The 21,566-nt window shown below is 42.0% G+C and overlaps 1 protein-coding gene across 2 annotated transcripts in view; it reads right to left on the reverse strand.

The window, feature by feature from the left end:
* Positions 1–8,267: 8,267 nt before the first annotated feature.
* ndst3 (N-deacetylase/N-sulfotransferase (heparan glucosaminyl) 3) overlaps positions 8,268–21,566 on the reverse strand; it is a 42,570-nt gene continuing 29,271 nt past the window's right edge. Inside the window, exons 7-15 of one of the 2 annotated variants that reach the window (XM_053419321.1) lie at positions 18,736–18,918; positions 18,208–18,304; positions 16,379–16,502; positions 15,637–15,811; positions 15,062–15,232; positions 13,961–14,070; positions 10,873–10,975; positions 9,846–9,956; positions 8,268–9,348 (exon numbers count right to left, since the gene is read on the reverse strand). In XM_053419321.1, coding sequence (XP_053275296.1) covers positions 9,319–9,348; positions 9,846–9,956; positions 10,873–10,975; positions 13,961–14,070; positions 15,062–15,232; positions 15,637–15,811; positions 16,379–16,502; positions 18,208–18,304; positions 18,736–18,918 — 1,104 coding nt within the window. In that variant the 3' untranslated portion in view covers positions 8,268–9,318. Of the gene's footprint in view, positions 9,354–9,845; positions 9,957–10,872; positions 10,976–13,960; positions 14,071–15,061; positions 15,233–15,636; positions 15,812–16,378; positions 16,503–18,207; positions 18,305–18,735; positions 18,919–21,566 lie in introns of both variants that reach the window. The other variant, XM_053419322.1, reaches the window with a different exon arrangement.

Here is a 21,566-nt window from a genome sequence, read left to right on the forward strand (position 1 = left end):
TTAATTCATCTGCTGTTGTTCACGTTACTTATTGTGAACAGATGCAGATAAATGTGTAAGGTTTGGGATCATATTGTTCGATATTCAATGTTGCTTTAACGCTGTTAATGTTTCATCACTGGATATCCTTGTTCAAAATCATTCCTCATATACAGTTGTTTTGATAAAAAAAAATGATAAACCGGACTCAATACTTCAACACTATTGTAAACAGTGTTTTGCACAAACATTAACCTCCATGTACATTTTTTGTGCAAAATACCTTTACAATAATGTGGAACTATTGAGTCCGGTTGATACAAATAATTAAATGCTGACTGTTTTATGAACTATTGAGACCAGGAGGTACGACATGCTGCATTCAGATGTTTAAATATGCAACAACAAAATTATAATTTATCAGATTTTAGGTTGGATGAATCAATTACCTGGTCTCCAATAATTTAAACCTCCGACATCTTTGTTGTAAGACAGCACCCCCAAGTGGTCATTAGCACACATTAAGAAATAGACATTTATAGGAACATTTATAGAGCGCTATTATTGCATAAACAAAACTTTCCAATATTCAGTGTAAAAAGACATGGTGACCTCATATTTAAAACATTATTAGACACAATATAAAACGGACTTGATCACAGATAATTAAAAATGACACCAATTGTAAACAATTATAAATGAAAGATTGTTAATTCATTTTTTGTGTAGATTGTTGTGTTATTTTAGTTTTTCAAACCTCTATGCTTCCGTTTTATTTTAGTTATTCAGCATGTGGAAATCCTAATAACAACATTCTGCAGAAAACATTTCCCCTTTTAATCTTTCATGGATTTTTTTTCTTTCTTTTTTGCTATTCACATTGAATCTCCATCTATAGATCTCTGCACTAATGAGCCTATATTAGATGTCACCAGAGGTGGTGCAGCACAGAAGGTCTCATTATATACGGATCATTTATTTCCACCCATTTCAGTTTCCATTCCTTAAACTCTGGCAGCACTTGAGGAAAGCAGTGGGGAAAAGATCTGAGGCTAGTGATTAAACCTGAATAAGAGGGATCTCATGCACATCAAATTGGCTGCTATAGGGACTCCCTCATCGACCAGCTGCTTTTGAAAGTCGCTTCAAAAAACACTCGTGCGCTTGAGATGTGTCGTTATTCATATACATCTGTAACACTTGTGTGTACTTCTTTAACCCTTGTGTGGTGTTCATGTTTTGGTCAGCCAGCCAATGTTCGTGGTTCTTGTGGACCCACCGCCTTATTCGGTCTTTCAATCAATACAGCTACAACAATATATGTAAAAATACTTAACAGATGTTAACTTTATCCAAATAACAAGCAATATAAACAGCATATATGGTTAATATTTGTCATTAACCCCTGTTAAATCACATTCATGAATAAAAGTGCTTTTGTGATAAAATGCAATTAAACAAAGAAACATCAATTACAATCAAGATATGATTGGAAAAAACGAATATGAAACAAGGTTTTTCATCAGTATTGATGTTTATTTATTGAACATAATTAGAAATTGAACACACTCATGTCAGTCTATACACGAGCCCCAATGAACAGATACAGTATCTAGAAATGATTTTTGAAGAGAGAAAATCTTTGGAAGACAATGAAGGGGAAGAGTTTAGAGAATATGAAGATCATGTTTCTGTCAATACAGAGTCTGAAAGTGAGTTTGGGTTAGAAGAGGATGAGATTGACCATCAGCCAGCTACGTAAAAATGTAATCTGCAGCCAGTCCCAAATCCAGGTCAGGCCATCAGCAGCCAACATATGGATGACAAAAAAATGATGACAATTTAATGGTCTTTTTGCTCTTTAGCCACCTCGCATGGCTACCAATGTAATAAGGTGCAATCAGGGCCGACACGGATAGCAGTGACTCTTGTGCAGGACGTCAAGCCTTCTTACGAACTTTTCATTACGAAAATCATTCTGGATGGCACTGATTTGGAGGGACAGCATGTTTTCGTAGGAAGCTAGAATGAGATGGATCAAACCCATTTATTTGCATACTTTGGGGTTATTATCCGTGTTGGAGTTTTCAAATCCAAAGGGGAATCAACAGAATCCTTGTGGGATGCAGTAACTGGCAGAGAACTCTTACGTAAATGTGCATGAATGTGGGAGCAGAGGTGATTGAAATATACAATTTAACACTTTATGTACTCCTGGGTCCAGTGGACCTGAACATCACATATATAATATAAATGTGTAGGGGGGGTGTAAAGTGTAAAGTCACTGAATATATGTTCCTTAATATGTTCATCACAGAAAATGAGCCAAGGCCAATGAGTCTCAGGTTGAAAAAAATATTTATCGCATCATTTTTCTTTTAGCAAACATTGAAAACGGGTCCCACAGACCCGAACACCATACAAGGGTTAAGCATGGCTGTTGTTACTCAATAACAAGACCTGGCAAACTGAGCTGAAGAAGCCGCTGTGCAGAGTTTGAATGAAGCATCAAAGTATGAAAGAAATCGAAAAAATATATATATTTAATATATATTTAAAAGCCCATTGTGCAACTTCTGCGCAGAACCCCATTGCGCACATCCTGCGCAGAAGACCATTGCACACATGCTGAGCCGTAAACAAAGAACTCCACTCCTTCAGTGTCAGTCTTCAACGATCAAAGGCATCTTTATGTCTGGCAAAGTTGATGTCTCTTTCTCTCTCTCAGAATTGGAAATTTCCTCAAACCGTGTAAACATTGAGGTGGGGCGAAGGTTCATCCGTCGCCAGAGGAGACGATGTTGTCATAACTCCACTGTGCATTGTCCTATCACCACCAAACTTCTGTCTCATCAGAGTCCAAGCCTGAACAGCTCTATGTGGAAATATTTCCTCAGTCATTATTTATTTTTTTCCAGGCAAAACGATGCAACACTTCAAAATGCATGCGCTCAGGCACGCTCAGTACTGCTTTGCAGTCCTAAAAATGTCAGAATTGTATTTATATTTACTTGATTTTTTAAAATGATTATTAAAAAAACATTTATTTATCCCTCCCTCCCCTGCTGTTTGGTGTTTCGGTAGTAGCTGCTTTCCTCCAGCAGCCCCTCTATGATGCCCTGTGAAGAAACAGTTGAACAGGAAATCGTGACCATGAAGTGGAAATGAAAGGATGTTTACAGAATGATACACAGAAGTGAAACAACCAGTATATTGTCTAAATCACATATTTTAAATATAAGTACTAGTTTAGCAAATTAGCACATGTCCCAAACTGTCCCTTCAATAAATTGGCATAAATGGAATATTATTGAATGACCGGAAAATTACCTGCATCTGCTGATACAGTTGCAATCAGAAATATTCAACCCCCCAAAGATTTTAAGGATTTATCAATTAAAGTTGACAGAATCTTGCTCTTTGAGCAAGATTCTGCTTTGGATGACTTCTTTATGAGTTGAGTGATACACAAAATCAACACGGAAAATACATGATGTATTATTTGTGTGTAGCAGTATATTTTGTTAAGATAGCCATGTCACAATTATTCAACCCCTATATAATATTGTTGTTTTAAAGCTGTCTGACAGTTTTTTTGTCCTAAAGTTGAGTTGAAACATTATTAAGCCTTTGGGAACTCTATACTGATCCTTCATTTGCTTCAGCTGTGATGCATATATAAACCCCACCCATGAAGGTATTCAAGGTGAGTTGCAATCATGGGAAAGACAAAGGAGCTTCCACAAAAGCTGAGAGAGGAGATTATTTCATCACACCTGAAAGGCTTTGGGGATTTTTTTTTTCTTTTTGGGATTTCCCCCAAAAATTATATTTCAAGAGACACAATTGGGAACATTATAAGGAAGTTTAAAACTGATGGAGCAGCTTCAAACCTGCCTGGCCGTGGAAGAAAGCCCAACATTAGGGATGAGCGAGTACAGTATTATCTGTATCTGTATCTGTATCTGTTAACCATATGAATTATCTGTATCCGTATCCGTACTCGGAGTGAGCGGGGCCTAAACCCGGAAGTGGGCTGGATTTAACCCGGAAGTAGGCCGGGTTGTCTTGAAACGGGCGGGGGTTTAACCAGTATGTTATTTTAAGCATGCAATTGATATGGGTTGATCAGAAATTGTTATATTTATTGCTGATTAGAAAACTATTACAGGACAGCATCAGCATTGAGCTTCAGATCAATGATTTTGATCACAATAGCAAAAGAACTATTTACAGAACAAGTTTTGCAACAATGAATACAACACATGCTGTTGCAATAATGAAGTGAAATGTAATAACTAGTGTTTTCATACTCAACATAAGCTTTTAAGTTTTTAATTTTTTTTAAATTTATTTCCACGTCAGGTGTGTGTGTGTGTGTGTGTGTAGCTTAATTTGTCATATTTTTTATACCACTACTACCTAGAAAGTGTCAGACACAGTAAAATAAAACTGGTTAGAGCCAACTGACGGTTTAAAAAAAAAAAAAAACTCCAACGACCGGCAGAGAGAGGGAGAGAGAGAGAGAGAGAGAGAGAGAGTAGCCAGACGCTAGAGAGTAGTCAGACACTCAATGCGTGAAGTAAAAAAAAAAAAACTGTTTAAAAAAAACAAACAACACCACGTCTGAACGAACCCATGTTTAACAGAACTCTACTGGTTAATAAGTAAGTACAAACTGAAATAAAAACAAACTTCAAGCTGAAGAAACCCTAAACGTTAACGGAAAAGACCCGCGAACCTGAGTGACTGAGAGACAGAGAGCTGTTCTGTGAGTGAGTGAGCAGAGCGGTGTGTGAAGGGGAGGAGCGCTGTGACGCTCTGTGAGGATTTTCATTCAGTCCGAGCACAGATATTGACTCGTATTACTCGTATAAAACTATCAAATCCCTTCACATCAGTATCGAAACTCTTCAAAACAGTTCCGAAGCCAAGAGCAATACTATTTCCATGCTGCAAGAGAGAGTTGACCAGTGGGCCTCTGGCCTCAAAGAGGAGCGGGCAAGACACTACAAACTCCAGAGGGATTATGAGGCTGCCCTCTCCCAACAGCAGAGGGACAAAGAAGAGCTGATCCATCTGACTTGTAAGAATCAGCAACTGGCTTTGGAGCAAAAGAGGCCACAAGGTGAACCTAAGGATGACCACAAGAGACAGCATGCTCAAGATAACCAGTTGACCGCGAAATTCAAACAGGAGCAAGGCAAAAACAATAAACTCCAAAAGGATTTGGAAGTTGCCCTCTCCCAGCAGCATAAAGACAAAGAAGAGCTGATGCTTCTGACGTCTAAAAATCAGAAACTGGCTTTGGAGCTAAAGAGGCTCCGAGGTGAACTTAAGGATGACCACAAGAGACAGCGTGCTCAGGATAACCAGTGGACCTTGAAATTCAAACAGGAGGAAGGCAAATACCATAAACTCCAGAACGATTTGGAAGTTGCTCTCTCCCAGCAGCAGAAGGACAGAGAAAAGCTGATGCTTATGCCTTATAAAAATTTGAATCTGCAGAAATTGGAGCAAAAGAGGCTCAGAGGTGACCTTAAGGATGACCCCAAGAGAGAGCTGGCTCAAGATAACCAGTGGACCTTGAAATTCAAACAGGAGCAAGGCAAAAACAATAAACTCCAGAAGGATTTGGAAGTTGCCCTCTCACAGCAGCAAAAGGACAAAGAAGAGCTGATGCTTCCGACTTGTAAAAATCACCAACTGGCTTTGGATAAAAATAGGCTGCAAGGTGAACTGGAAGATGTCCAACTCAAGAGAGAGCTTTCTCTAATCCAGCTCAAGAAGGACCGAGACACTTGCAACATGCTTGAAGAGAAACTCCAGAAGTACAAAACCCGCTTATTGAGAGAAATAAAACAAAACGAGCAGCAAAAGAAAGCCTCAACAGCCACAGAGAGTAAGATGAACGACATGCACACACCAAGGATGGAGAACGAGGACATCATGGCTAAATTTGAGGCTAAGGATCGGTCAGAGAGCGTAACAACACTGGCCCAACTTCAAGATGCCCTGCATAAGGAAACAGTACAAAGGTCAATCTTGGCGGAGAGAACCATTCAGATTGCATCTGCTCTTGAAAGAGAACGGGAGAGAGACAATAACCTGTCCTCTACTCTTGAAAGAGAACGGGAGAAAGCCTATCACTCTTCTTCTGCTCCTGAAAAAGAAAGGGCCACACGCGATAAGTACAAGCAGACGAAAGTTCAACTCCGACAGCCCGATGAGCTCAGGCTGAATGAGCAGCAACGTGCACAACAAAACCCGCAGAGGCAACCCACAGATCTTGGGAGGAAGCATAAACAAATTAATTCTAATTTCCATGAGCTGCTTATACCCCCACCAACCTCCAGAACAACCAAGAGCCGTTCAGCTCTGCAAAAGGGAAGCCCGGCCCACCTCTCAGTCGGTCTCAGCCGAACCCAGAAAGGACAGCACTCATTTTAACCCTCCCCAACCCTTATCCCTGAGCTAAACTTAAACCTAAAGTCTTTTTTGTTGTTACTTCTAATAAATTGTGAGATTATGCAGTTGAGTTTCTTTGCTTTGAAAGGTTTTTGGTGGTTATTATGAGTTTAATCCCTTTGTTTTTGTCTTCAACCCATAACAAATAAACAGATCTCAGAGGGAAAAAGGTGCAAATAAAATCGTATTGTCCGACCTCCCTTTAAATGGCACCTACATCCACACACCAGCATCCAGATGAATCAAGGGCATCCACAAGCCCAATGAAGATGTAGCAGAAAATGAAAAGCTCAGAAAAATGAAGAAAATGTCCCTTAAAGTTTAAATGTATTGAATTTGTCATAAAAACTCCAAAGGTGTCTAGTATATCCAGTTTGGACTACAGTGATAGACATGGCAACTCCTTAGAGAGGACGGGCTCCTGGTGTAAACATAAAGTATTTAAAAATAAAGAGTTCGTAACTTCTCTCTCACAGCTAGTCGGCACATTAGTAGTTCAGTTCCTCCCTCTGTCACCGCTGTCAGCATCAGTCCAGCTTCTACTCCTACACAATTTGCTAAAGTTGTTTTGTTTTCCTCCTTTGTGTGTTGACTAGCTGAGGAGGTTTGAACGCAGCAGCTCAGCAGCACCTGACAAGAGTTTGCAGATGATGCATTTAAGGGACTTGTGTAAACCATGTAAACTACAAATACCCGTAGGTGCTGCATTCAAAGAACATCTGCAACTACTTGAACATAGTCACCTGGACTTCCTTGAGTTTCTTGGTCCTCTCGCACATGACGAACGCAGCAGCAGATTCTCTGCTCAGATGTGTTCACCACACCACTGACATATCTGCAGTGTTCGGGTGAGGGGGTGCTGGTTCTCATTAACATCTGCTTCTGTCTCCTACGGGCATGCCATAACTTTTTCATCCCGATATAATTATTTTCTTTTTGTCTGTTTTCATTTTCTCATCTGTCGCATGTTAGAAACATCATCAACATGCTAACTTACTCATGGTGAGTCCTGTGGTGGATCTCTTGCTGTATTCTCGCATCCGCTCCATCAGTCACTCTGCGGACTTGATCCTCGGGGGCTGGCCAGAGAACGTCAGCAGGAAGTCGGTCTCAGTTGCATATTTTGCATTTACACATCTCTGGAGTTCAGTGAATGACTGATTCAGCAGCAGCTTTGAAGACATCACCTCTCATCCAAAGGGCTCCTTCAGTCTGACTGACTAGTGACAGGTTTCAGAACTCTGTGGGGCGTTGGGTTCCTCTGTGGGTCAAGGTGTGATTGGCCGTTTATACCTGAATGTTGTAGAGTCCCCCCCCCCCCCCCTGCTTTTATGTGAGTCCCGAGGGTCACAGGAGCTTATGCTTTCTATAGCCTTCTACTGGCTAGCCAATAGATCTCAGAAAAAAACAAGTCTTATTTCATCTTAAAATATAATAATACATCACAATTGCTTTAAAGTTTATAAGTAACATGTTTTACCTTTACCAGGCCACCAAAATCTTACCGGTTCATCTCTTGAGTCGAACTGTACTTTTTCTCCTGATTTGAAGATATTCCCTCAAAATGTTTAATATCGTGTTCACAATAATGGGACTGAGGAAAAACCAGGACATGCAACGCCTCCGTTCATTGGCTGTTGCCGGTGCAGAGTCATAAACACAGGAATCTTGAATATGGTTGTTGTTTGAGTGCAACATTATTGTATAGGTTGTTCAAATGCGAATATCTAACAGCCAACTGTCATGCAATCACACATTTAGGCCAAAGATTGTGAGACTAGTGTGCGTGTACAGTGTGTTCATGGAAAAATAAGACAGTGTCAGTCATATCCATTTCTTTAATTTTGGTTTCTGTGTTTGACATTTAGGGAGTTTTTTTGCATTCAAATTGAAGCTTAACAATGTAGGCCACTGGTTTAAAAAAAAAAAGGAAACAGAAGGAGGGTGAGACACTGACAAAACATGAGCTGTTACAGTAGCTACTTAAAGAGTCTTGGAATTAAGTGCCATATCCATTAGGCTCAGTTTGGTCAGGTTGATCCCACAAACTCACGGCTCCTCGGTCCTGAAATCAGCAGCACTCATGCTTCGCTAAATAGACACGGCGTTCTTCTGCTTTGCTTGTCACAGGAAGATAATCAGCAGGCAAATATAACTTGGTTTTAGATAATCATTTCCCAAGGGTGAACAAGGTTACCAGATCTACCAGAAACTAACCAAAAAACCTATGAGAACCTATCATGGGAAGTAACAGCCTGTCACTCACCCTGAGTCTATGCACATTCTCTCTCAATGAGACACAAACAACCTTTAAAAAATAAAACCACATAGGATGCATTTGTTTATCTCGGAGGAAAAGAACTTAGTGCAACATCACCTCTATGGGAACCACACACAGCTGACCAGCGCTGTTCTGGGATCATAAATTAAAGGTTAAAATAAATGAAACAACAAAAAAAAGAGAATAATCAATGTCACTGCAGGTCTGCACAGGAGTTCACCACAGTTCAGGGCAGGGTGTAGGCATCAAAGAATTATCAAAGCCATATGCTCCGTTCTCTTTGCCGTAACATAAGGTATCTCCTCCCAGTCCCGCTTCCTTTAGAGCTGTCTGAGTCACCTGAAACTGTCCATCCATCCATCCATGAATCCATGAATCCATCCATTCATCCATCCGTCCATTCAGAAGTTCAGTTTCAGCACTTCTTCGACGTCTGCTCTCTCTCTCTCCTCCAGCAGCGTCACAGTCACGAGGAGAAACAAGACACCCTGTCCTCGCCGTCACCTCAGGGTTCACTTAAAGGCCACAGACAGTGTGCATCTGAAGGTCAGCTGCTCCTGGTCGCTTCCCGGTCTTCGACCCTTTGACCTTTAACCCCGGCTCATGGATGCAAAGGTTATCTAACCTTAAGTAAGAGGTGGAGAGAGGGAGGGGATTGAGTGGGAATCACAGGTGGGAGGGAAAAGAGAAAGAGGGAGGAAAGTTATTTCATTTCATTTCTGTTAACCAGGACAACCATGAAAATGAAAGAAGAAAACCTGCTGTGAATGGACTGGATGGACTCCCTCTGATTTAGACACCTTGTTTACTCAGTTCATGAATGGGATTTAAAATTTGCTATGACCCTGCCCCTGCTCCCTGTCTCCCCAACCTCACAGTGCGTCCTGCACCCGGGGGCCTTTTTACAGCTACTAAAGGCAAAAGGAACAAGAAGGAGGTGTTTTGATTTTTACCAGAGGGGGACTTAAATGTAACAACGAACTGATTTAAGGGCCTCGAGGGGCCATGTTTTCATGATTCAGTCCAACCAAATCCATCTGAGAAAATCATCTTCAGCAGATTTTCACATTTACATGCATGCAGTGAGATGAGTATGATAGAGTTTAATGCTGCTGACCTTCTGCAGCTCCTCTCTTAGCCAGGAAGGAAGGGGCTGTCCGAGGCGATGCAGCAGCTTTGACAGCTCCACGTTGTGTTCCCTGTAATACCTGGAGAGAAATGCACGAGCCTGCAGAGAGAAGTAGGGGAGACAGGAGGGAGGAAGTGCAAGGATGGGTAAGGGAGTTAGTGAGAGGGAATAAAGGGAGAGAATCAAAGCGGTGGTAAACAGGGAAGTATGGAAGGATGTATAAAAATAGGTCAGAAAGGCAAGGGAAGCATAAACAGAGGAGAAAAAAAAGGATAGAAGTGTAGGGAGTGGAAAGGTTTGAAAGGAGGAAAGTTTAAAAAATAGAAAATAAGAGTAGAGGAAAAAACAAGAAATAGAGAGAGATTAATTATACGTCATCATTTTTTGTTTTGTTTATTTCTCTTTAACAGGGCCACTAAATACGGAGTGGTATGAAATGAAAGGTTATAAACGGAAACGACATGAAGGATGCATGATAACAATTATCTCTCTCCCTACTGTGTGCATCCCCCCTTTCTTTCTCTCTCCTGCCTCGAGTTCTCGCCATCTCCTCCCTCGTCATCTGTCCCCATGCTGGAAACTCAAATGCGGTTTAATTGCAGTGAGGTGCAGCCGTTAGCCACGTGTGAGCGCATGCAGGAGGACAAATTGTAGATTTGTGCGTTCGTCTCTGCGGGAGAGCAACTGAGTGCGTTGTCTACAGGTCTGGTGTCTCTTCAACAGCGAGGGCAAAGAATTATGGATCGGATTTTCCCCGTCTACTGTTGTTTCCCCGTCCTAATCCTCAACATCCTTTCTCTCTCACAGGCGTTCTGTCACTCCTGAGTCCTCGTAATTAGGTTGTAACTTTCTGGCTGGATCTGAATGGCTGACAGTTTCCAACCCTGTACTGACTACTGGGGGAAATGTTGCCTGTGCGATGGAGGGGGAGGTGCGATGCTGCTGTCAGTCACGTTGCCATGTTTTCTTTTATCCCTGAGCATAAATCTGTTTTGATTAAAACGTATAGGTTTACCTCTGGATCCATAGGAGGGTATTTCCTCCCTTTGCTCTTTCCCAAACATTTGGTCTTTCCTCCCTCCAGGAGCTGGCACCAGAAGCCTTTCTGAGGGTCAAACCTGAGAGCAGAGAGAAGCAAAGACGACAGACAGAGGAAGAACGTCAGCGCTGCCACATCGTACATGATATTCAGCAGTGAGCCTTGTTTTGGAAATTAGACCTGAAAAATTGAGCCGTCTGCCTCTCACAAAGCAGACATAAATGTCATGACGCATTGAACACACTCACTGCCTGTCGCTTACTCTTTTGCTGCCGGTGTCTCTCTGACATTCAAGCTGTCTTCATTCATCTCTCTCTATCGTTCTCCCTATCCATGCCCCCCCTCTCTGCTGTGCAACATCTCTCTCTCTCTCTCTCTCTCTCTCTCTCGCTCTCAATGCAGACTCACAATGGCTGCTCACAAGGATATTCTCCTCCGCCCGATGAAGTTCAGTTTTTATCGACGATTGTCTGTCTGTCACCAGGATAACTCGAAAGCTACTGAGCTCTTAAAATGGACTAACACATGAAATAAGGCTTCATTTTATTAACTTACCTCACCTGATTTGAATACCTGGAATTTGGTTATTTATACCAGTGGATGTATATATATTCATCCAGTCGCATATGTTTTTCCTTTATTAATTTGTTCCCCTCCTTGGTGAAAATCGACAGGTGCAGAGGGCGGGTGTGTGACTACTCTTCCATCACATATTTATAGAAACACTTCCACTTTTATTTTATTTTCATCTAAGCATAGACACAAACCCATTTGAACACGATCAAATATGATATACACAGTATGAATTTTTCACAATAAATGAAGGTCATCTGACTGTCATGACCAGTTAAGGAGAGGGATCTTCATTGTCATATAAGAAAATTAGCTTCTCTAAAGTAGTATAAATAATAAAAGACTGTTGTCCCCCAGCAGCATGTTGTTTGACAGACAGCCTACTATATACAAGGACAAGGTGGGAGACTTTCAAAGCCACGCGTCATATATGTGTACATAAAGCATGTACAGTAAAAATAAAAGAATTTAAAGGCTGCATGTCTCTCAACTCCATCTATAATGATTTCTAAAATACATTTCAGTTATTTATTTCTAAAACTATCATGAATATCTGTGAAATATTATAACTGTATAAATGCACCTTGCTTCCGCAGTAGAAGCAAAGAAATTAAGATAATAGATAATTACTGTCATTTTGCCGAGTATGAGGGTTAATGTGCAAGTGACTGAACGATCCAAACATGGTTCTTTATCTGCATGTATCAGTGGGCGAATAAAAGTTAGAATAAAGAAGTTAAGTGGTTCTCCTTCAGTTTGTCTGTGACAGGACAAGAGGACGGAGGGAGAGGGGGGATTAAATAAATAGGCTCCAGTGTTGGGGATCTGTCAGACTGCCGCGATGTCAGAAGAATGAGAAGGAGAAAAGAAAGATTAGGCTTTGGTATAACGGGCTCTCCACCCAAAACACACACACACACAGAGCGTGGTTATTATTCTGTCAAAATGCATCTCTTTACAATTTATTTGTATGCATGTAGGCTTGTGATTCAAGACAGAGGCACTCTCTGTCCCAATCTGAGCTACAAATTCTGATGTCCCTGTCTGGAGATTTGAGGGCTCGCAGGCCCGTTGCATTCTGATGAGTGGGGCTTGAGAAATAAACTCTTTACCACTGTGCCCAAACTTTACGGTCACATGCAGCATTTCTAACTGAGGATGAGATGAAACTGAGTTGAACTGGTTGAATGTTTCTCTCCAAAGAATTTGGTTGACATGCATATAATAGGAATCCCTCCCAACAATGCAGCAAAAAAAATATACTGTATAACTGCAGTGACACTAAGTAGCATAACTCTGCCAGGCCCCAACAGTCCCCTAATGGAAATTTAAAGTCACTATATCCGGATTTTGATTTGGATCTGCACCAAACTGTACAAACTCAGATATCAGTCCCATGTCTGACTTTTTCATCAAGATCAGTGAATCATTCTCGGAGAAATCAATACATATATAATATACAAATATTACATATTAGATATTGATCTCAGATTTTGTTGTTTTGATAGTGAATTTTAAGTATACAAACAGGATATGTTGGTTCAAACATGAGTCACAATTAAACCGATTGTTTATCCTCAGCTCACTTGCCCTTTTCTTATTTACTGTGCAAAACAGCAAATGATAGGTTCAGTTTTTAAATGTCACATTAATAATTTAATTTGGTTCCTGGCACCGGTGTCTTTGCTGTTTTATTTCTTCTGGGTTGACACTGTGCACAGTGCACTAACCTTTTCTTATTGTCAGACAGCTGCCTGAGACACAGACAGGCAGGATGTGTCTGTGAAACCACAGACCTGTTGGGACTTGATCCCAGACCAGCAGCTCAGGACGCTGACACTTCAAGTCAGCGTCTCTTGACAAGAATCAAATTGTTATAGCAAAAAAAAAAAAAAATTCACGTTGTGGTTGCATAATACAAATATCTTTCATAAACTCATGCATGACAAAGTTTTACAAACAATGTTAATATTCTCAATGCGTTTGGAAGCTGTGCCGGAAATGAGAGTGCGAGCCAAATGTAAGAGTGGAATTGATTTGTGACAATCAGAATAAATAAAGATTTTAAGTCATTCCTCAATAAAAAATAAGACATAAGAAACAGTCACTTGCTGTAATCTCTGACACACTAACTTGTTTTGTTTATTTGCCATTGTACTAAACAATTTCTGCCTCCTACATTTACATGTGACAGATTTTAAATAAAATGACGCCTATACTCATTATATTACCATTGCTCTGTTGTGAGCTGTAATTGGTTGATGTTTGGTGCCAGGTGATGTCACAGTTTTTTTTTTTTACTATTCACAGCACCATGGAAGAGGAGCATATTGCCAGTAGATGTCAGGCTTCACACAGATTTGGGTTGAGGTTCTTCTTACTGCTTGAATCTGTACACTGGTTCTTCTGAACCTTAAATTGACAACACTACAGAACAAACGTTCGAGAGGGACAGATGGACAGAGAGGGACATTCTGTGTGAGACACTTACGTAAGAGCCTGGGAGTAGTTGAAATGGGGCGTGACTCCCAGGAACTTCTGCACTTCGTCCATCACTGCTGCAGGGTCGGTTCTCAGCTGGTGACCGTCTATGATCATCACCTACACACAGATATATTCATACTGTAACACTGCCTGCTATTGACTAACGGGTTAATGCATTACAACCTGTTCAGGTAGCGAATACAAATAAATCATTAAGCCCCAAAAACAGAAACAGAGAAAAGAGGCATGTAATTCCTGCCGGCAGTGTGCAGGGAAATGTGGTTCTCATTTAAAAACTAAATTAAAGAAACTATATCCACTCAGTGACTAATTCATTAGGTACACCTGTACTTTCTAATGCAATTCAACCCAACACAAATTCCATCAAATAGTGTTTTTAACTTGATTTTTAATGTGTATAGTGTACTACAGTGACAGCATGAACGGATATTTAAAGGTGCGTTTGTACTGGACTTCTGTGAATTGAGAGGTGTTTTCAATCTTTTGGTGTCCTTTACATTCATCAACTATAACATGAAGGCTCCCGGTTTGAATCTGATTTGGCCAGGGTCTCTCCGTGTGGAGATTGCGCGTTTCTCCCCACGTCTGTGTTGGTTTCCTCCGAGTGCTCTGTCTTCCTCCCGCAATCCAAAGACATGTAGGCTGGAGTTGGGTTAATCGGTATGTCAGCGCTGTGATGCTCTGTCGACCCCGCCTTTCGCCCAATGTCAGCTGGGATGGGCTCCAGCTCCCCCCCCCCCTGCGACCCTCAAGAGGATAAGCGATATAGATAATGGACGGACGGATGGATGGAGCTATGACCTCAGAGCTTAAATCTATAATTCAAATCTATGACAACAAAAACCGAACCCTGCAGGATCAAGACTTGAATTGGATTACATCGGACCGCAGAGGTGAAGCTAATGAAGTGGCCACCATTCCTTCAGATGGGTCCCCTATTGCAATAGATTTCGATGAATTCAGTTAATCTCCATAATCAACGTCGAATCTCACTAAACCAACACACGGCTTTAGCATTAAATATGTATTAAGCGTTGCCTGTGCATGTGTTTGGTAGCCCAGTGTCTGCGTGCGTGCCTGTGCATACCTGGTTAGCAGGGTAGTGCGTGAGCCATCTGTCTAGGTGCGTGGAGTAGAGGCCGGGGATGAGGCAGCGGCTCTGTAGGGATCGCAGCTCGGCCGGTGCTCCCGGTCTTGCGCTGATGACATCATAGAAGGTGAAGCGCAGGGCGGCGTGGTCCTCATGGGCCCTTTGATGCTGGGAAGGTTAACAGATGCAGTCAGACAAGCTTCAAAGGACTCGTCTTGCTTGTACAAATTGCTCAGTCTCTCGAACGTCACGTAATGTATTCACGGCTATTAATATTGTGGACAATAAAACGTGGTTGAGATTCATGTCTCGCGCGTGAAAGATTTCAGGACTGTGTGACATTTAGCCCGCTGAGATTTACACAGATAAAGTGGCCTCATCGACTCAACACTCAGACGGGAACGGGACTACAAACACAATATTGGAAAATAACTCAATTCAAATCAATACAGAGATGAAGCGTGTCATCTGATGAAGAAGGCGGCTGTAGAGAGTTTAAAAAAAGAAAAAAAATACATGTGGGGCCACTGGTATCCAATATATTCTGTGTGTGTCTGTGTTTGAGTGTGTACCTGATACCAGCTGTAGGCCCTGTCAGCAGGGTTGATGAGCAGGGTGATGATCTTGGCCTTGGGCAGCAGGGCAGCACCTCGCCTCGGGGACTCCTCCGAGGGGAAGTAGTTAGCGCTTTTCTCAAACAGAAAGTCCGTGCTCACATTAGAGGGCACGGGGAAAAACTCCATATACCTGCGGCAACAGACACACACAGGAGCGAGAAGAGATATGAATGCGTACACTTACGATGCACATGTGACATCATTGCTGCCAACGCACCCAGAGCGCTTATTTACTAAATACTCCAAATTTTTGTCCAAAGTCACACACAACTTCTAAAGTCAGAAAGTTTGAGCCGTCGTCTGTGTTTAGAGAATGAGCCCAAATAAGCTTGATGATGTAGTTTCCGCTGTGTTTAATGACACATTTTCAGAGTCAAGTCTTTTTTGGATGACTTCAGAGAACACAGCAGCTGTGTCTCTGACAGTTAAGAAAGCCATTTATGGGTCAATTTAGGCAGCCATATGTCTGTTGGCTTCAATTCCCAGGCTGAAAAGATCATTTTAAAGATGCTGTTTGAACTGTTTCAAACCTGCTCAATGCATCATTGACGAGGCGTCTCCAAGACACGTGACAGCCACATAAATAAGGGTTGTTTACAATCTTTTATTTCAACTTAGGGTTTGAGCAAGGAAAATACAAAGAATGAGAGTGTGTGTGTGTGTGTGAGTGTGTGAGTGTGTGTGTGCGCCTCCTCACCAGTCAATTCCTTTGTGGTAGTTGTTGGTGTTGAAGAACTGGACCTCCTCATACGTCTTTGGACTGGGGAAGTTACTGGAGATGGAGGGATGCATGAGTAGGAAGAGATAAAGTGCTGTCGTTCCTGAAAGAAAGGGCATAATTCATAACCGGCTCGTTAATTCAGCTCAGCTGAGAGTAGTCCGTGTGTGTGTGTGTGTGTATGTGTGCATCCGTGTGTGTGTGCGTCCGTCAGTCAGTCACAGACGCAGCTTCCCATTGCTGCACCAGACACATTTTCTTCCCCCATAAAGAATTACAGCCTAAATGTGTCAAACGCTAATTTATGTCTCTTATATTTCCTTATAGTATTAATTATATATCATTTAATAACCTATGTGATTGTCAGAAATAATAAGTCTGGCTCCTGAGCCTGTATGCAGTGGTGGGAAGACTAATGGAGAAATGTTTTCTCAAGTTAAAGTGGCTTACGATGACTCAAAACTACTACGTGAGAAACAAACTCAAGTAAACGTAGCGAAAAGAAAATGATGCTGTTCATACTCAACTCAGCTGACTCAGATCTACAATACAATTTATCACCCACATTTGTTAAGAACATGAAAGTAATTGTAATGAAGTTATAGAGGCATAAGGGCAAATATAGCTAAAATACTTTTTTACCTCTTCTCACTTATGGTCTCTCCTTCAGTGAAGGACCCCAAGACTTTAGACTTTTTATTTAAGATTTAAGAATGACACTGTGTCGACATCTCACTCTTACTTTCTTCATAGCTGCATGTATATTACCTCAGCCAAGGAGGTTGTGTATTTACCCCTGTATATGACACATAATACAAAAATTGCTTTGTAAACTTCTAAATCGTACATTCCCTATAGCTGCATACTTCTATTTATATATGTACAGTATTTACATTGCTTTACCTATTTGATATTTGATATTAAAACCTTGGGTCGGCCTCATAAATAGTCACAGCTGTGCTGGGCAGTTCTGTCAAGGATCATGCAGGAAGTGTAAAGTGTGAAGTGTGTGTGTGTGTGTGTGTGTGTGTGTGTGTGAGTGTGTGTGGTCACACGAGCACGCAAAGATCACAGGCCTCAACCATCAAATGATTCAAAACCATTTGACACCAATCAGCACTGGGGCTTTGGTTGTGCCCTCTGATTCACCCTCAGCAGCTTCCACTGCTCTCTCCACCCCGCTCACTCCACCGTACATTACTCCCATACGTCCTGCTACCCCCCCCCCCCCCCACACACACACACACACATACACACACACACACACACACTCCCAGTCTGTCCCCTATTAGCTTCAACATCTCTGACACGCGAGGCTCAACCTTGAACACGATGAGAGACGTACTGATGGGCTGAGGTCTACTGTTATAGTTGTTGGTCTGCTAATGTTGGTAAATGATCACCTGGTTAATGAGCAGCATGACTGACCTTCCTCACCTCTCACACCCAAACACCAGTAATTAGAATTCCTGGAATAACACTGAGGCAACACTCACATACTGAAAACAGATGAATAGATTAATAACTGTAATAATCTGCTCTTCTCTGTGTACCTCGGACAGAGTTGCAGCAGGAAACAGAAGGAGGCAGAGGGTGGCTGCTCGGTACAGGATCTCCATGCATCTAAAGCAGCTAGTATTTGGGTGGAAGAGAGGCGGTAAGAGCCTCCTCCTTTGTCTCCCTCTGACAGGACCAAAGGAGCGAGAGCCAGGGGGGATTAAATGAATGGGCTCTGAAGTGGAGTATGCAGACACCTGGTTACACAGAGTGAGTTTCTCTGCCGCATGTGGTGTTTGTCTGCAGCTTACCTGTTTTCTGCGGTCCTATGACCATGAACTTGGGTAACCGGTCACAGGTTTTCTCTTTGGACCAGATGTCTTTGTGTCGTTTGTCATCACATGGGTTCTGCGGGATTAGAATTCGGAGCAATGAACAAAAAAGCAATGTGTACAAAGATAAACGTGCATGCGTAGACTAAATGTAAAATCAACAAATTGCATTTTTGTTAGGTCATGCATATCACATTTACCAGCCTGCATGTGATTGCACCACAACGTTGTATAAGACAGTATATTTTTGATAAATAAAACGAAAGAAAAAAAAAACATCCTTTCCAACTGTTAATGATCCAATATTCATATCTTCATTGTGTATTGCCAAATTAATAAATAACCAAGAACAGTCTTGAATAATACTCTGTTCATTGTTTTTCAGAAAAATGAACCAACAATAACACAATGAACTTTTTTTTTTTGACAGTCTGCTTAAAGAGAGCACCTTACTGTATAAAAAGTGCACAAGCCCATGCACGTGGGCAAATACCCACGCAAACACACCTGCCAGAGAGGGTTCCTTTGTTCGGGAAAAAGCTGGAAGTATTTGTGCGCCAGCTGCAAGGGCGGGAGCGTGTGGAGTTTCAGGTTCGTCCACGAGCGGAGAAAAGAGGCCAGGTGGACGAACGTGTAGAGACCCAGTCGATCGTTGCCGTAGTTGGACAGGTGGGTCATGAATATACTGATCTGGAGTTGAGGACAAAATAGAAGGGGGGAGAGAGAAAGGAGAAACATGCTTACTTATTATATTGTGCAAAATTGGGATTGTCAAAAAGTCATTTCCCAAGTTCCGATGTTTGTGAAAAACTCAGCGGCAGAGTAAATCTAATTACTGCCGCAGTGGAAAGCAAACATCTTATTTCTCAGAGTGTGTGTCATGGTTTTCGAATCGCTAACAGAGCAGCGGTCCGCCGAGAATCAACATTTGCTGTCGCTCACTTTTGTGATGTGAGATTGTACATTAACTTTGAGAGGGGATAAAAGAAAAAAAATACAATTTCAAGTATAAAGAGGGAAGGAAAACTACTGAGATAAACCTGAAACTGATGTATTCACCACTTCCAACAGATAAAAGTTGAGGAGGAGGGAGCACAATGCTCCTCGGATGCCAGTGGGAGATGGGAGAGATGCAGCTGCACACAGCGGAGAGGGTTTTCAGAGTGCAGCCGAGTGTGTTCATGATAGTTAATGTGTGTGAGGGAGACGGAGAGACTCAGAAGGATTGGAGGAGCGTTGGTGTGTTGGTCCAGGCTATCTGTCCACGCCTCAGTGCTTTTATAGGCTGATCAAAGAGACAAGCTGAGATAGCTGACACACACACACACACACACACACACACACACACACACACACACACACACACACACACACACACACACGCGCGCTTCTTTTGTGATTGGAGGGAGCTCGGGAACTAGAAGTGTCTGGACGAAATGGTAACATCAGCCATTATGATATCAATTATTTGTTGGACGTGAGCGTGTGTGTGTGTTTTTGTAGGTGCCTGTGTGTCACTATATTCGGGCGAACGCCTGTGACTGTGAAGACACACACAGACACACACGCTGGGTATTTCCTGGTGACAGAGGACTGTCGCTGCTCCTCTTTAATGCTGAAGGTTGCCGTAGATACAAAGCGACACAGTGTCAGGGTTTGATGGATCAGCGTCCGGCCGACCTGTAAAGCTGTTCAGAATATTGATCGCCTCTGAATACTGATGGCAGGATTTGTGTGTGAGTGCATGTCTGTGTGTGTGTGTGTGTGTGTGTGTGTGTTCCACTCTGTGGGTGGGAGAAAGGTTAACAGACATATGTGCTTAAGTGTGCGAGTGTGTGTCTTTGTGACAAAGAAAGCAAACGGGAAAGAGGAGAGAGGAGCGAGCGTGTGCGTGTCACAGTGATATTTTACACAGTGATACGTGAGCGTCTGTGCATGTCAGCGTGATTGTTTACGTGCTTGTGCGTTTGTGCATGCCAGAGCAAATTTGCGAATCTGCCACAGCCTCCTTATCTTGTGCTCGGGCGAAAGCAAACCAGCAGCGCGCCATCCAGCCTCGCCGGCTTCATATCAATCTGGCTGATGCTAGAGCAACAAAGTGGAACCACTGTCAAGGCATCAGCCGGCACTCAGACGCTCGCCAGTTAACAGCAGTTTGCTTGCTCCTCTTGTCCAATGAGTTGTAGTGTCAAAAAAACGACGCTTTTCTTCCAGCGTGAATTGAGAACTTGGAGCACCACTCAAAGCCCTTATAGTGAAGTACAGTGAATGCAGGTGAGTGTGACCTGAATAAATAAAATGCTAAGAGCAATTTCTAGGTGTCTCAGTGTTTAAAAGCAGGCGAGTTCATCAAGAAGTGATTAATGCTCTTTTCAAATAACTCAAAACTACAGAGCGACCGATAAATCAGCTGACCGATAGAGAACTGACACAACCTAAGCCTGATGTTTCCCTGATTACAGGCATGTGCAGTGTAGAGAGTCACAGAGGCAGCCGAACCAACGTGTCCCAACCCGACCCCAACCAGAATATCTAATCCTATTTTTTCATTCAATGATTACTTTCTATATATGTGGTTGTATTTGTTTTCTTTATATTTCTTTATAGTTATTTATAATATATAAAGCCTCAATTACATTTCTTTTTCATAAGGGTTTTGATAACAACAGTTTTTTCCAAACATATGTGTATTTATATGTATATATGTGTGTGTGTTATATAGATACAGATATATAGATACACAGGCTTTTAAATACAAATTTGAGGAGACAGGGTAATGGCTACTGTACATATATGCTGCTGTGTGTGTGTGTGTGTGTGTGTGTGTGTGTGTGTGTGTGTGTGTGTGTGTGTGTTTGTGTGTGTGTCTGTTTGTGTGCGTGTGTGTGTGTGTTTGTTTGTGTGTGTTAAACTGAGAATGACAGAGAAAAGGAAAAGGGGGGGGGGGGATAAAAGAGGATCAGAGTGTTATTGAACATGGAAACATTCATTATGGAGCTATAGCACCGGCTGCCAAATGAAACAAAGGCGGACTTGAAGATGATTTGTGTTTGTAATTGGGAAGTGCAGAAAAAAAAAAGCACAGACAGGGAGGAGTGTGTGTGTGTGTGGGGGGGGGGGGGGGGTAACAAAGGGAGAAAGACGGGGAGAGAAACCTGTGCAGGTGAATCTGAATTACAAAAAAAAACTAAAAGAGGCACTTTTGAGACTGTTAATCTCCAGACACTGTGCGAGCCCCGAACCCTCTGATGGAGGGACTCAGTGTGGCTAAGAATTCAATTAAGTGAACCATGTAAACCTTTTCTCAGCATCTAGCGCCACGTCTCATTTCCTGAATA

The sequence above is a fragment of the Pleuronectes platessa genome, chromosome 3 (genome assembly GCF_947347685.1).
Source record: "Pleuronectes platessa chromosome 3, fPlePla1.1, whole genome shotgun sequence".
Taxonomy (NCBI): Eukaryota; Metazoa; Chordata; class Actinopteri; order Pleuronectiformes; family Pleuronectidae; genus Pleuronectes; species Pleuronectes platessa.